The 17,095-nt window shown below is 38.2% G+C and overlaps 1 protein-coding gene across 2 annotated transcripts in view; it reads left to right on the top strand.

The window, feature by feature from the left end:
* The window catches only part of CTDP1 (CTD phosphatase subunit 1), a 100,595-nt gene that overhangs the window by 38,974 nt on the left and 44,526 nt on the right, over positions 1-17,095 (top strand). Inside the window, exons 10-11 of one of the 2 annotated variants that reach the window (XM_071450610.1) lie at positions 529-759; positions 6,651-6,816. In XM_071450610.1, the coding sequence (XP_071306711.1) occupies positions 529-759; positions 6,651-6,816 (397 nt within the window). The remainder of the gene's footprint in view (positions 1-528; positions 760-6,650; positions 6,817-17,095) is intronic. The other variant, XM_071450618.1, reaches the window with a different exon arrangement.

The raw sequence follows: 17,095 nt of genomic DNA, 5'->3' as shown, positions 1-17,095 counted from the left end.
TCCTGCAGACTGGTCTCTGAATGTTTCTGCTGACACTTCTGAAGTTATGTTTTTAAAATGCAGCAGGGTGATCATAGGCAGTTTAGTATTTTTAAAAGTTAGTTAGGTTGACTTGCAAGTTAATACTACGTGTTTATTTTCTCTCAGAGCAAATTTGGAGACCAAATAGAAAGATTGATACAATAGTCTGCTGTTCTCTTTGTTACATATATGCTGATTATCATGCTTTGCTAATTGTGCTGTTACTACCTGGAAATAATTTTAGTAACTTTGTGTTTAGACAATTTCTAAGGCATACTTATTAATATTTTAGTAATTTAAACATGGCATTATCTTGTATGTGCAGTTTTCGGTTTTAAATTCAGTGGGACTTTGATGAGGTGGAGGAGAAGAAATGTTTCTTTAGAGATTTTCCAAACCATTTCCCTCTTCTGCTTTAGAAGAAAAGAGAATCCTTGTTTTTATGTTCTGGTTAGATAGCTCATTTAAATTTCTAATGCAATTTTTTTTCTGAACTCCATCTAACAGAGAAAATAGCCCTGCCACGTTTCCAGATACACCCAGCACATTTCAGACTGCATTGTTTCACCCAACGCCCATCCATCCAAAGTCTCAACCTGGTCCTGAAGTTCGAATTTATGATCCTAACACTGGAAAGCTGATCAGGAAAGGCACACAGACATCTGGGCAGTCAGTGTATATCCAGTCTCCAGCTCCTCCCATCACTTTGCCAGTCCACGGTGAACACTCATCCTTCAGGTACCTAAAGCATAGCTAACAGTCACATTGTCTACATTTTTAGATTCTGTAGTAAGTCTTACTCTCATTATCCTTTCATTTGATTAAATTGATATTTTTGCTTTACTTTGTTTGCTTTCTAAAAAGCCAAGAAAGTAAGCAAAAGGAAATAATCAGCTGAAGTCAGAATGCTACAATTCCAGATGCTTTCTGTGCCTCACTGAAGTGGAACTGGAAACCTCAAACCAAATAAATTCAGTGTGTAGTTTGTGTAGTCTAAATAATGTTACAGTAACTGATTGCTGAAGTGAGGCAGCTTGATGTTTCTTAAAGGGTCTTGGAATACTGGATTGTTTTTTCGTTAATAAAATATACCTGATGGCATTTCATTCTTGTTTATAAAATTTTTCTTTTCACCTAATTCCTTCAAATGGGTCATTAACTTTGTTTTTGAGGAGTATCAGAAGCAATGGAAGAGGTGTGTAACTGACTGAGCATTGTGAAATAAGGCCATATGGCTGAGTGCTTGTTACTAATCCTTAGACCACTAAGTCAAGACTCTTAATTGTGGAGGAGGAAGAGGCAGTCTGCTTTTTGAAGTACGGAGGCTAGTATCGATCTGAATTTTGTCAAAATTTGTGTTAAGATGCCAAACCACCCCTTGTCTCTTAAGGATGTGTGAAATATCTAGAATTTATCCCCAATTATCTAAATGAAAGATCTGACTTTCTGGAATTCTAACAAGCTCAGCAAGGCTTGTTCATTCCACTAGTAAAGATGTATCCAATTAAAGGCAAAGCTTTTCTTTGTAAAGTGTTATCATTTTGTAGTCTTTTTCTGTTAGCTGTTTGTAGGCTTTTTCTTAATTCAGCTTTCCTCTTGTTTTCAGCACCGGTTTTTTGAGTCTCTCTTGTTTGTGAAGATGTGCTGTTTTCAGTTCCTTTTTAACTGTGTCTGTCAAAGTCTGTTTTTGTTTACTGTGACATGGTAAATGAGCATTAGAATCTTTAAATAATTGACACAGCATGTATCCAGAGAGGAGCTATAAAAAGTTTTTTAGTTTTTTGGTCAGCTATTGTTGAAAGGAATTCTTCTAGAAATAGAGCTGGGAAGGTTTTACCTGTATGTAATTGTCATGACACTTGTAAGGTGCTTCACTATGATGGGTTAGGTTGATATTAATACATCATGGAATGCTTTCAAAAGAATAGGTTTTAATGGTTTCCCTACCTTTGTCAACAACTTGATGAAGAGTTTGTCCACACCTAAGCCTATTTTCCATAATGCTGAGGTGCTTCTTCACTTGTGTATCATACTGAAAAGGAAGAAATATATTTTAGGTGTCCTCTTAGTTGAGTTTCTTAGGGCTTCTGACAGGTTTTGCAGGCAGAGTGAGTCTGTCCTTTCTATTCCTGTCTTCTATTTCAGTTCGGTGGGGGGTTTTTGTGACTGTCAGTGCTCAGAATTGAGATGTTTTAATCTGACTGTGAATCCAATTACTCTGTGCTGCAACTTTTACCCCACAACTAAGCAGCTGTAAGAAAAGGGATAAGCATAAGGTCTTTGCTAAGAAAAATTATTTTCATTCACATTTCCTGTTGATTTTGTTCTAGTGGTGAAGTTGGTGACCTGTAAACCCTAATCTCTTAATTGGTATACATCTCTGTTCCTCAGGGCAGTTTTATCTTCTTCAGATCCTGAGGAGTGTTTTGGCAAAGTGTAGGAGAAAAGAAAGGCTGTGTAAATACCACAGTGCAGACAGAGCAGGAAGGCTGTGAAGAAGTAACAAAAAGCTGAATAGAAGCAGCTCTGCTGTGTCTGACTGAGGAAGAGCTGAGGCAGTACTGTGAGCTTTATCTTAATGCATATGTCAGTGATAGCTTTTTAGAAAAGCTTCACATCTGCTTTAAAATTGGGTATAATACTTGTCTTAAGAAAAAACTACATTAGTGCAGCAATTTATTGGTAGAGGACTATTTTTTTTTGTCCTGACGGACTTAATGTGCTCCCTTGTTCACATTCTACAGAAAGAGGGAAATATTTGTAACTAAGCCATTGATTTTTAAAAAGAGTTAAAGTTGTTGGCACTCCCAACTTTTCCTGTTGTGGGTGAGTGTAGTCAAAGCCTCCAATAATTTTCTTTGATAGTTTCTCAAATCTTCATCTGATTCTGAATTTCAGATAGTGGGAAACAGAATTGCACTGCTGTGAGTGGAAGCCCTTGGGGACGTGGTAGCTGCACATGGCATAGCAATGGTTCTTGGTGTCTTAGACTAAGAATAGACCTCCTTGTGCTTAGGAGAGAGCCTCTTCCTTGCAGGGCAGATTATTGCAAAGGGCTTCAAGTTATCTGAAGACCATTTCATAAGATCAGTTTCAGTTCTCTCTGTCTTGGGTTTCAACATTTTAGTTTCTTTCTGGGATTCAACTTGAAACATAATTTAAAATTGGATACAATTAGTTGAAATTTATACATGCAATTTGCAGCAAAACTGTCACCAGTGAGTTACAGGTGGTTCAGTTAAGGCAGTTAACATTTCAAGCAACAGGTCTTGCCATTGCACTCAGCTCTGAGGCTTGAGCAGCTGCTTCTTTATCATGGCTGTTGCAGCCCGTGCGGAAGAGTGAAAAACGTTCGCAGTTGTACTAGAAGGAAAGGGAATGCAATGCTGCTCAGGGGCTGCTGGTGGCCACTAGCTCTTCTTTGTCTGAGAACAGGAAGGATTCCTCTCTAAAAATAATCTACATGTCAGAACTTTGACATGCCTTATGTATCTCAACGATTTGCATTTTCATACAGAAACAGTATTCTGCAAACACTGCAGTAAACACTAAAGTTGTAATGGATCATGAGACATGTAATGTAGTGTTGTTCAAAGTAATGTAAAAGCTAATGGCAGCTTGGACTAGAATAAAGAAAAAGTTATACTGCAAGTTGCATTTTAGTGAACACTAGTAATATGCTAACAGATGAGGCAAGGCTTAAAATATGGGTGTCATTTACATGTGAGAAGTTAAAAGTGGTACCCTGGTTTAAAATAATGCTAAAATGCACTGAATGCTTGGTTTGAAGAGGTGTGTCAAGCAGATGTTGGTGGCTTAAGCCATAGTTGAAGATTTGTATAAATTACTTTCACTTACAACATTTTTGTCTGATTTTATATGTACATTATTATAAAAATAATTACTATTTTTCCTACTTAATGTTATCAATGTTATTATGATAGCAAAAATATGAAGTGCCAACTTGAACATGTGACTGAAATTTAAATATTTTAACACTTCTGTGATGATAATGTTATTTTAGCTTTTACCCTAATGTGTCACAGAAGGTGCTTGTTGCTTCCACAAATGTTGGCCCCACCCTGCATATATGTCCTTGTGCATGTAAGACTGTCAAGCACCAATGAACCTCTGCAGAGTTGAAGATGGTGTTATTTTTTAAAAAGTATTTATTAGTTACATTTAATTAGAAATAAATGTAAATTCTTGCTTTTTCATGTCATTAGTTCTTATTCAACTTAAAGGCAGCTGAAAATGTAAAAGCCTAAAAAACTGGTTTTGACAAAATAAAAATGTCTTAAAAACCTTTAAGAAGACTTTATTTCACATTGCTTTTGAAATGCTTTCATGAGAGGGCCCAGTGTTTCTTATCTAGTAGCAGTGGGAAAATACTGGGAAAAGCATACGAGAGAAGCCTTTAGAAGCTATTAATGCAATTATTTTACAGCTAATATTTGTGTGTAATGTAGTCAAGTATGATCTCATACTATTCTACAAAAGGAGAAGTTCTCATCAACCATATGACAATGTGTTCTTAAAAATATGCTAGATTTATTTAGATTTATTTCTAGTCTAAGAAAATCTGCTTGGCTGTCATGCTGCATATAACTTCTCTGCAATTCTTGGAATGGTCAAGCTTGTCATATTTTTATTAGAGTTGTGTAAGATGCCTGTAGCTTTTGTTTGGGCCATTCTCTGATTTGCTAAGAATGTGAATGGCATCACCACCTTTTCTGCCTAGGTTATATAATAAAAAGGCAAGGAGAAATCATACTTTAAAAGAAACTTTTGGAAAATATAGTAGAATGCCATATTATCTTTGTCATCTACCTATGAAAATTGCCATCTAAGAGCAATTTAATAGCAAAAGAAAACGGTAATCTTTAAAATAGAAAACATAGTAGAGGGGAGAAAAAAAACACACAACCCAAAAACTGGTAGCAGTAGTGAGAAACTCTAGCAAAAAAACCAGTTTGCTTAGTTCATTTTCGCAGCATCCAAATTGTTTAAGCTTCACAAGAAATTCCACTGTACAGGAATAAGAGACTACAAAGGGACACATGTCTACTGTGCTGCTGAATTGTGTGTGCTGCTGGGGGTCTTCTGCAACAGATAGTGCAGGTCTGGCTGGGTAGCATGGCAGTGGCTCAGGTCTTTTCCCTCACAACCTCCCATTCAAAACAAGATTTCAAAATTTCCTGCACCTGTCCATGGCACCTGAGAAGAGAGATGTGCGTTTCCAAAATATGAGCTGTCAAAATGAGCAAAATTGACAGCTTTGTATGGCTTTCAGATTTCATACATTCTGGAATTTAAGTACTGAGGAAAAAAACCCCTTGACATTTAGATAACCTTCTTAAGAAGTTGTCAAGTTTACCAAAGGAGAAATAATTTTGTAGGACCTTACCTATGGTTGACTGGATTTGTGTAAGTTAATAATGGCTTTTTTTATGGGGGACTGTTGGTCTTCAACTGATTCGTAAATCCTGGCTTGATGAGAATTAGCCATTCTGCATAAAAACTCTTGTCTGCAGAGACTACACTGTACTTTTTTTCAGTCACAGTCATTCTCAAAAACAGATTGATGGTCTCTCAACTGGTAGTTGCATCTTGAAACTGTGATTTCAAATACAGTTGCTTTTATACTTGCTTTTGGTAGTCATTCTCCAAATACACAGTCTTATGGCTAACATAAATATCTTGTGACCCATGAGCTATATGACCTTTGAATTGGATTCTGGGTGGTGCTGAGCTGCTGTAATTTGTTCCAGGAGGCTAATATGTCAGACCAGCACTGGAAGTTAATCTGTATTGTATAGTAAATTTAGCTTCTAGAAGTCTTTAGCATTTAAAGTAATAGTCACAGAAAAATTTACCCAAGGAAGGTAGAAGTCTCCTCCTGCTGTTGTTGTACATGTAGTCTATCTTGTTATTACTATCATAAAGCAATTCCCATGAAGATGTGATTATTCATCTTAATGAAGATTTTGATATTCCTTTTTGTTTGAATTAAGTACAGTAATTAACAATGTAATAAAATACAGACTAAAAGAAAAAGCTACCATATTTCAATACACTAGCCAAAAAGAAATATTGGCTGTTTTGCATCTTATCCAGGCTTAGCATGTGGGAAATGTCTGAAGACTGACACTGCAGAAGTGCTTTCTACATGCAGAACTCGTCTGTAAGGTTGAGAAATAGAAGGGTATACTTAGAGACTCAAATTTAAAAGCCTAGCATAAATCAGGAAAAATGCATTAGAATGTCAGCATTGCTTTTGTAATAATAAATTTGTCAAGTGGTGGAGAAACTCCACTTGTGCAGAAATATTCATGTATTTTAAGGGCAATGCATCTGCAACTACTGGAACCCTTGGCAACAAGGAAGGTTTGGTGGTTATGTAAAGGAAAAATGCAAAGGCAACACAGTGAGTACCTTCTCAAAGGTAAAATGAAAGCTTTAGCTGTCAGACTGAAATTAATCAGGAGACTTGACTGACCTGTTGATGAATGCAGAGCTTTATTAAGTGAAATTGTAGATACATAGCAGTCAAAAATTGTTTATAGGATTTTATTTGTAGCTCTGAACCAAGTAAATCTATCTTATGTGATAACCCTCAATTTTTTCAGAGTTGTTCAGCCACATCAACAGCAGATCTTCGAAGAAGATGACCTACCAGCAAGTGAAAGTGAAGAACAGCCTGGTCCATCTAAGAGGAAACGCCAGCCAAGTATGTCTGAAACAATGCCCCTGTACACGCTATGTAAAGAGGATTTAGAGAGTATGGATAAAGAGGTGAGCTTAACTAATTCTGACAAATTTTTAACATGACATAAGTTCTAACTTTCATTAAATAATGCATGTATGTGAACTGACCTTGTATGTCACTACAGTAACTTCAAGTAAAAGCCACAACAGACAAAAGTATGGCTCAGGCTAAAATGTAGCTATGTTCTGCAAAGCAGAACAGGATACTGTGGTGTGTTAGTAGACCTTTAAAGTAGAACTTCATTTAAGAATAGCTTCTTCACATTAAACATGTTATTGAATTTGCTCTGGATAGCTTTGCCATGTGTCACTTTAGAGTTGTTTTGCTTTACTTTGTTTTTACAGTAAATCTCAAATTAATGTGGACAAAAATCAGTGGTGGGATGGGAGAAGAGGGGTCTGCAGATGTAAAATGCACAGACTATATGGAAGATTAGGGAGACAAATGAGAGCATGGGGCCTTGTTATCTGCAGACATGTAATTTTAGCGTTGTTAAGTCATAGCTGTAATTGTTTTGCGCGTGAAGGGAGCTTTCTGTTGCAGAGTGAGCTGCATGTCTTTCATACTAAAGAACATTACTTGAAATTCATTGTGAGCCTTGTGAGCCTCTAGCTGCTCAATTTTCACTTAACATTCTATGCACTTTTTTCAAATGAGCAACCATCTTACATAAGATGTATCTATGTGTCTATTGATACATAGAAGAAAAATTACCTATCACTGTGCACCATGTTTGCATGAATTTATCCTCTGTGTGACTTTAGTATAAAATCTAGTGACCCTAGAGCTTGAATTAATCTTCAGGCTTAGATAGTTTATTGGGGTGGGGACAGGAGCATATAACTTGCCATGTTCTTGCAGTAAGTTCATTCCAAAGTTCTAGCTATAAAAGACTTTGAGCTATCTTCAGAAAATTTAATAGAAGTTTGAGAAGGGAACTGCATATTTCACCAACAAAAGAAAGAGACTTTATATATACAGTACAGGGTAAATTCGAGATGCACTGTTGGAAGAACTTTAAGCTGGTATTCTGGGGAAATGTCCCATAACTTTCAACTGCTGTGATGATCTCCTTTGAATTTCAGTTGACTTCAGGCTTTTAACTTTACCTGGTAAACTTTGCTTTGGAATTGACAACTTTTGATTTCTGTTGCTTTTTGTTCTGAAGTATTTTGCCCATTTTATCTCAGACTTTCCCAGAAACAGTATTTCTCCTTGTCATGATACCTGTCCCTGAATCCATCTTTGCCTTCCATCTGTACTGTCAGTAATATTTAAAGACAATTGATATTATGGGTCACCTTTATGATTTTATGTACTAACTTTTTTTTCTAATTATGTGGCTTTTGAAAAATATTAATGAATTAGTGATGCAGTGTGTCCACTGAGTCAAAAGGAAGTGTGTGTGTTTTTCAGACTCACTGCATAAAGTATTTATTGTTCTGTTTTTAAAGATACTATTTAGGAACCTTATAAAAAGTCTGAATCTTTTGGCACCATTGGTTTTGTGATTGATTGCTCTCTGCTGCTACATTTATGACTAAGGAAATTAAAGTTTTTCTACTTCTCCTACAACTATAAACATCTTAAATTACAATGATTTGTTCTTAAATTATGCTTTTGCTTAAGCAGCATATTGTGCTTGGAAACTAGACTACATGAACTTCAGAAAAAATGAAGGCCAAATTCCAGTGACTCTTTTTTTCATAGTTGGATTAGCTTTGGTTCCAGGAGTATGATTTGAGGTAAAAGTTGCTGCCAAAAGTTTTCCCTTGCGCCAAGTCTCTGTTCCTTGGGCAGCTGAACCGGTGGGGCAGGTATGTTTGGGGTTTGTTTGGTGCAGAAGCAGGGTGGGATTTTTCTGGTATTTTAGCTTCCCAGTTTTTGTCAAGGATTTTGTCAAGGATCAAATATTAGCACTGACACATGGAGGAAGAGTACACGCAGAACATGTATCAGGGAGGTTTAACTGTACATGGTAGTGACAGCGGATCATTGTCTCCTGGAATCTGACTATAAAAGGCAAGGAAAACTTGGGGCTGCTAGCATCACCTTAGTAAAGGTGTTGTGTTCGCATAGAAGAAATGTAACACAAGTAATTAAGCAGGATTTTATGGCATTTTGTAGGAGTACACTTAGGAAACAGATGACGTGTAGTAACAAAGTCTATAAAATATAAAAGTTTAGTGGAGTGTACACAGTGGAGTCTGCTATCAGGAGCAGTATCAAATAAAGTGAAAATAAGTTCAATAAGCCTTTCTAGTGGGGACCCAGTTCACTTTGGTCACACTGTGACTTCTTTAACTTCCAGAGAAAGTTGTTTGCCGCCACCTCATTCTTTATCAAAATGTTAAAAGGTAAGAACCTTTCTGGAATCAGATTGTCACTAAGAGATGTGAAATTTCTGCTTTTGCCAGAGAAATGCTTTTGCTTCATTTGTATGCATTCAAGTGGCTATGGCAGCTACAAGAACTGCAGCTGACTGCAGACTACCTGGGCAGAGTGAGGGAGTCTGTTCCAGTCACAGCAGTGATTTCTTGCTCCACTTCTCAGATGCTCATGCTGAGGCTGTTTGGGTTAGGAGTATATGGTCGAAGGAGAGGGAAAGCAAGTTCCAGTAGGACTTTGCTGCAGAGGAAACCACTCCAGGCTCAACTGCAGTGTCTCTGCCCTTAGCCACTGTTGGTAATCATGGGACCCTATGGCAAGCCAGCTCAGGCAGCTGGTTGGGACAAAGAAGACCATTTCCAGATTAATCTTCATCATTTCCAGCTTCCAAAAATAACTTGCTGTTGCTGCTGCATGAGTGCTAGTGCCAGGAGCAGGCAGAAGATGGGAAAAGCTGGGAATAAGAGTGAAGGCAGAGCTGCATTTAAAGCTTTAAAACTGCATCCTCAGTATTTTTACTGAATTTCCTCATAAATTCAGATAAGATCAAAAGGAGTCTTTTAGCTTTAGGGACTGGGATTTTTTAAAATTAAATCAGAAATGCAGGCATTCATATATACTGTTTTTCTATGGGTATAACTAGCAATAAATAACTCCTTTGCAGTTAACATGTAAAGAAAATCTTGCTTTTTCTCTGCAAAAATCTGTGAAAGACCACACAGCCCCAGGTAGTTTATATGTGGGAGAGTTTTGTTGGAAGTATCAAAATGGAAGCTGATAAAGAGAATTAAATTATGATATATTCCCAAATCCCTTTCCTTCCTTAACCTATTAGAAAGTGTGTTTGTCACTTTTCCTAGTAAAAAAGCTTTTCTTAGTAAAAAAGCTTCTACTGTTCAATTGGGAAGAACTACTGTGGATAATCTTCTCCTATTTTTCCAGTTGTAGTTGTGCTATGCATACCAAGTAAATCAAAGGAAATGAATAGCATTCCACTATTGCTTTGCAGTTTAAGGTCACTTAGCCTTTTGTATCTTTTTCAGTGCCAAATATCTGGGAGATTGGCTCCAATGGTAGCTTCCTTTCCCTCTGACATGAAGGACCGTTAGAATTTTAGAAAAATGGAAGCACAAAAGTGTTCAGTGTAATAGAATTGCCATTCAAAGGGCAATTGCCAAATCGGAGTAAGTGCATGAGAAATGTATCCCTACTTGGGAAATGTGCAGTCTCCTGGTGCTGCTGCCTGACAGTCAAGAGAATGTTTTCCCTTTTTTCTGTACTAGCCTGACAGAGGTGCTTTCCAACAGATTGCTGCTGTTTGTCTCCGTTATGGGAGGGTAAAGGCAGCAGAATTAAATGCTGCCAAATTAGCTTGTGTATAGTCACTTTTACAAGATTGGATAATTTTTGACTTCTAAATAACTGGCTACCTCCTACATAACCTGCAAAAGGTCATTCCATAAAAATGCTATTTATATAGAATTGTATCTATTATGCTGTAATCTTCACCAAAGAAAAATCTTTAAAGAAATGGCTTCCTGTCGGGAAGGATGAAAGTTTGACAAGAAAGTCTCACATATATGCTTGACAGAAAGATTTTTTAATGTAGAGTCTGATGAAGGAATAGATATGGAAGCAAGTTTTGATATAGAAGAAAAGAATTGCTGAGCCAGTTTTACTAGATAACCAAGGAAGCAAAAAGAGTATGTTAGTTAGAAGGGGTTTTTATGACTTAGAGCAAAGGATAAACCCACCTCAAACAAGATGTTTTTACCAAGCAGAAAGATAGCCCAGGCAAACAAGTCAGCAAATGTTGCAAGTAGAAAAAAGGTCTCAGAATTTTCCACTGCAAGAAAACTGCTTAACACCTTCTAGCTTAAACTGTAATGTACTAACTTTTAGTGACTGGAGAGTAGTAACATGAATATGGTAATTATAGTAGTTATGATAGGCTATAGATAAAAGTTAAGGTATAGGTTGGTTCTACTGTATTAAGATGCTCAGCAAAGAAAAGTATATAATGCATTGTAACTAAGAGGTTACAGTTGTAACCAAAAGGTTACAAAACCAAAGGGTCTCCAGGCCTGCCTGCAGCTGGAGCTGACACCCATGACCCTGGACTGCTGTAACGTCTTGGATGGAATAAACTGCATTTTGAAGAGCGCCTGGAGTCCCACATCTCTCTTTTAGGCTCTTACAATTTCCAATCAATTAAATGCAGTCAATAACTAACTAGAAGCCTCTTGTTCCTAATAGCTTTTCCAGGATGACTTTTGTTTTGTCAGGATCAATTCTGTCACTTGACAGGGAAGTTATCTACCTCTGCTTTCAGTGTTCTGTAGCAGAAGCCTGTTCTGTAGGGAGAAGAAACTGGGCTGTCTTCAGCTCTTCTTTTTCCCCATTTGAGCAGGAATGGACTTGCTCACCTGCAGGAACCTTTGTTACTTGCTTGGGGTAGGATTGTGTGGCATTGTCATCTTTTGCCAGGGATAGGTGGAAGCTCCTGACCTACCAGTCACTATAACGTTGTGTGGATCTGCTGTAGTTTACTGAGAAAAAAAGTGAAAGTGGAATCCAGTCTTCTAGTGACTCTTTATTTGTTTCCAGAGATAAGATCTATTAGCTATAGCAAGTTGCACAAAGAAAGGGAATGACTTGCAAACCGTGTGAAGACGTACACGTGTCTTTCCTTTCATAACTGATTGTCTCCGTACAGGATGCCATGTAGCTCTCATTCCCAGAGGTTACTCATGGATCATCTTGTGAGCCTATTTCTTCAGAACTGATTGCTAGTTCCTTTTTATTAGAGATCACTTTCTTCTTCTAAATTTGTATTCCTAAGTAATGTTTGGAGAGAACCTTACGACTGGGATAGCATCATGCACAGTTACTTAGTGAAGTTGATCTAATCCTAACTGTGTTGTGTCCTATATATTATAAAAAAGCTGTTTGTTTTTACATACTGTTGCTTCCTGATGGACGTTGACTCTGCTTTTCTGTAAAATGCATTCTTTCTTCATGAGTATTTGTTACAGACACAAAAGGTGATTTTTAGCTGTTGTAGTGAGTTTTTATATTTTGTAATACTTTGAAGTAGTTTTGTTTTGTATTCCCATATTTTTCCCAAATGGTTTATCCCAGACTGTACTCCCCTCCCTTTACCTGTGTTATCCCTTTCCCGGGATGAGATCATCCCCAAACCCCCACCCTGGCTCTCTGTCAATCACTCAGCCTCCCATCCCTCCATCCAGAAGTTTCAGTCCAAGTCGTCGAGTGATTAGCCAGAGGCCAGGGGTCAGCCCCCCAGGCCTTGCCCCATACGCTGTCCTAGATGTCTATCCCCAGTACCCATCCCTTAGGGTCACTCATTGGTTGGTAAAATGTTATCTACTTTTGGTTTCCACCTCCCTTTAAATGTGACCTTGGCACATCTCCCGGGGCTCTCGGCAGGAGGCCCTCTGAGGTGCAGGAGCTGCTTTGGAATCCTAATAAAACCTTGGATTAACCCCTGCTCAGAGTCAGCCCTTTCTCTTCTAGGTGTCTCTGGTGTCTCTTGTGCTGCACAGGCGCCCAGCCCAGGTGCCCTCAGCACCCTCGGGGCACAGAGAGTGTCTCCCTGCTGTCAGCCCAGGTGCCCTCAGTACCCTCGGGGCACAGAGAGTGTCTCCCCGCCAGCCCAGGTGCCATCAGTACCCTCGGGGCACACACAGAGAGTGTCTCCCCACCAGCCCAGGTGCCCTCAGCACCCTCGGGGCACAGAGAGTGTCTCCCCACCAGCCCAGGTGCCATCAGTACCCTCGGGGCACACACAGAGAGTGTCTCCCCGCTGTCGGCCATGTCAGGGCTGCCCCCTGGTGTCTGCCGACTCGCGACTGGCCCAGGGTTCCTGAGAGGCTCGCAGAGAAACAGAGACATTTAGCCTCGTGTGTCATGCTAGCTTCTTTTAAAAATTGAGTCAGCTTTATATAGTCTTAAAGATTTTCCCTTTTTTAATAAATGTCCTTTTCATAATTATGTTGACATTCTTGTCTATGATAAATGACTTGACCATGAAATAAATAAGCAAGGTCAAGAGTTTTCATTCCTCTCTTCCTTTTGGCTACAAATTATTCTCATCTGTTCCTTCTAGAGCAATGGCTGTCAGTACAGTCCCCTTATGTTATTTTTCAGGTCCTTTCTAATTCACTAGTCCATGTAAATAGTAGAAATACATAGCAAGAATCTAAGATGCTCCATTTATAAAATGTCAGTGATAAAGAAAAAAGAAATTACCCTGAGCTGAGCTCAAGATCCTGCTCTCAGTTGCTCATATCTCAGCTGCCGCTACAACCATGATAACAGTAGAAGGCAGACAGCCATAGGTCCTTATATGTGTCAGTACTTTCAGGACCAGTCCTCAAGAGATGCCAGTAGAGGTTTCACCAGTGGGAAGGATGTTGAAAAGGGATTTACAGTAAGGCAGTAAGATTAAACAAGTTCAGTAAGGCAGAAAGATTTCTGTTTGTTTTGCAGTACCTTCCCATCCAGGATGGCCCAGGATTACTAAGGTCCTGGAACAGCTGTGCACACTTCGTTTACTAGCTGTAGGATGCTTAGGCTTTTGTGTTTGTTGCTGTGGTTTGGTCATGATGTTTGAGAGTAGCATCTGTGTCTTGTCAAGTGTCATCATCTCTGCCATCTAAGGTTGAATATTTTCCTGGTTTAAATTCCTCTCAGTTTGGGACTTGGGACAGGGGAAGAGAGGGAGTGAATCTGATACCAGTCCGACCTCTAGCTTTCCCATCTCTCACTTCAGTTAGTGGAGCTGCAGAGATTCCTACCATCTGGTTGGGACATGTGGTCAGCAGCTGCAAAGTGACCACATTGCAAAGGTATGTTCTGTGCACGAGTGCATTTAAGTATAAAGATCTTTCTTGAGTGGGAATTGCCTAATGAACTACTTTTGCATTAACATTGTTCTGTTGATTTGGGATGTATTCTGTGCCTTCTTTTCCTTTAACTGAACTGTAATTTATAGGTCATATACAAAGACTGAAATTGCAACATTCTGCTCTTACATAAGGCCACTTATGCTCTTATATTTTGTCACTCTGCATTCTGCTTTTATCTAAGCAAATTTATCCCTTGATTTCTGTTTTTTATTTCACATTAGTGACTGTACCATGCAGTGAATTAGGAGGGAGTGTTTTTCTCCTTCAAAGTGTTGAAAACTGTTATCTCAGTAAGTGGTTAGCCTCTTGGTTAATTAAAAAGTACTAATTTGATGTGGAGGATGTGGTCTCTAGAGCAAATAATAGCTACCTAGGCTCCCTTGGACAATTACCTTCCACATTAATGGTTCTTTGAATTTCCACAGCTACGTTTCTCATACAGATTTTCTTGTTGACACCTTAGCATGTACTATGTCACAAATTGTACAGATGCTAAATTTGGTTAGCTTCTTATAAATTGTACCCCTTTTTTTGAAGGAAAAAGAATAAGCCTGTGTGTGTGCCTGATGTTGTTAGTGATTGTCATCCAAGTCCCTTGGCCCTTGGAAGTGATGAGGTCTTGCTTTGCAGTTGTCAGACAGCTTTCACTCTAACTGGACTTGTAAAAACAATTAAAAACTATTTGAGAAAGTAAATGTGCTGCTCTTCATCAGGATGGTAAGAGACTGTTGTGAAAAGGATTTGCTAACTTCTGATACAAGCAGACCTGAGGAGACTCAGATTGTCTGGTCTCAGTCCATTAGTGCTTCCTCGTGTCGTTTCCTTACTGACAGCCCTATTGTCACCTTCCTTCACATGCGGACTCTCACATCCCCGCTGGCCACCATGCTCTCAACAGATTTTTGTTTTCTCTGTGGAGTGCTTATTACCAAACGGCTTAACCAAGCAAGACTACATGTGCTGCTTGCTTTCTTTTACTGGGAGATGAATTTCCTGGAGGGAAATGGTGAGGGTGCAATGCTAGGAATCAGGTTGTTGGTTTGTCTTCATGAACAAGTGATGGCTGGCTGATGCACCAAGAAATATGATGTGTTTTTTTAAAGAACATATCTTAAAGCAGTTGTATAAGAAGGAAAGTATATTTACTGCTGCCCTGTTTTACAATTTTGACATTCACTGTTCTCTAATATGGTTAAATAATACAGAAGTAATTAAGCATTAATGTTAAAGCAATTATTTCACCCATATCTCATCTAATTAGTAGAGAAAACAGAGTAAAGTTTTCCAATACTATTTTTAATAGTTTGACAGTGAGAATCAGCAGGATAGAGTTAAGATACCGGTACAGGGCGTTGGAGAGAAAGATGATGAGCACTTAAAAGAAGCTGGCCATCAGTAGTTTGTTTCTGCCTTTTTTTCACTTTGAAGAATTAGTTTTCTACCAGAAAATGGAAACTACTCTGAAAAGCAGCTATGCTTTCTTCTTTTGTTTTCTAGTTTCAGAAGACAAATTTTTTTTAGAAAATTGGTATTGGTCATGATTAAATTGTAAATCATCCTGACCAGAAATGTTGACACTCTAATTGTTATTCACCTAACAGAAAGAACAGTAAAATATATGTAGTGTAGATAAGACTAGTGAGATTCAAATGGATTATCAAAATGTGAAACATACGTTTGCCTATTTTTTCAGTCTGATATTTCTCTACAGACCATTAGTTTATGCACTAATTGCATAGAGCTGATTGGCTGCTAGTTTTAAGAGGGCATCATGGTTCAAGCTTGCTTAGCACTTTTTAGAAGTGTTTGGAAAGAGGCTTTTTTATTTAATACCATGTTTTACAAGGAGACAACTCATTACCAAAATAGGAAAAGGATTTTTATCAAAGTTGATATTATCTCAAGTAGGCAATCAATTGTGGATCACTTCTGTTTTTCTGCACAGGTTGCTTAGAAAATACTATTTAAACACAGGGTTTTTTTATGTACTTGGATGTCTTATTTTGATTTTTTTGATTTTTTTGATTTTGTGTGTCATGAGGAAATATGGGAAACATTCTGTAACTTTTTGGCATTCAGATGACACACGGTATAAATATCTGCATTTTGTAGATAAAAATGGAGACTACCTATATATGTAAGAATTAGTTTAAAGGCAGTTATGAGAAGTTGTTAATTAAAGATGTAAGACTTTTGAGCAAAGTGAACATGATCAATCAAGTTCTTGGCTGGTCAGGCTGTTATGGGGAAAATAAAAGAAAACGTATCACAGAATAAGCTGAGTGGGAAAGGACCCACAAGGATCATCAAGTCCAGCTCCTGGCCCTGCACAGCACCATCCCCAAGTGTCACACCATGTACTCAAGAGTGTTGTCCAAACACTCCTTGAACTCTATGAAGCTTGATGCTCTGACCACTTCCCTGGAGAGACTGTTACAGTGCCCAACTTCCCTTTGGGGTAAAGAATCCTTCTCTGATATCCAGCCCAAACCTACCCTGACATGACTTCAGGCCATTCCCTCTTTTTTATTGAGACTTCACTTCTATTATGCCTACTTTATTCATAAGCTAAGTACAAATATTTGTGCTACAATAGATATTAGTAATGGACTGCACCAAGTGGACATCAACTAAAGAAGTAGCCATGCTTGCTTCAGCACTAGCTTCTTCTTGAGGAATCTGATTAATCTCAAAGTAATCAGATTGATGGATTGTCAATAGAAAAACAGGGAAATCCAGGCAAAACTTAGTTAGCCCAAGATTGGTCTGATTTACTTCCCAGCAAAGATGCTTCTGCCATTTTACATAGTCTTCATACTTTGCTGATTCAATCAACAGTTGATTCAAATCCTCTGCCATTCTCCCAAAGGTGTTCACAACATTGTTTCATTGTAAGCTTCAGTTTTTAGGAGAGATGCTTCTTTTTCCATGTTGCTATCATTCTGTTAAGCATAAAGTAAAAATTATTAGGCAAATAAGGATAAAT

This window comes from Agelaius tricolor, unplaced genomic scaffold (assembly GCF_023055355.1).
Source record: "Agelaius tricolor isolate 1412-34295 unplaced genomic scaffold, bAgeTri1.0.p SCAF_2, whole genome shotgun sequence".
Classification (NCBI taxonomy): domain Eukaryota; kingdom Metazoa; phylum Chordata; class Aves; order Passeriformes; family Icteridae; genus Agelaius; species Agelaius tricolor.
This window is presented reverse-complemented; position numbering and strand designations above follow the sequence as displayed.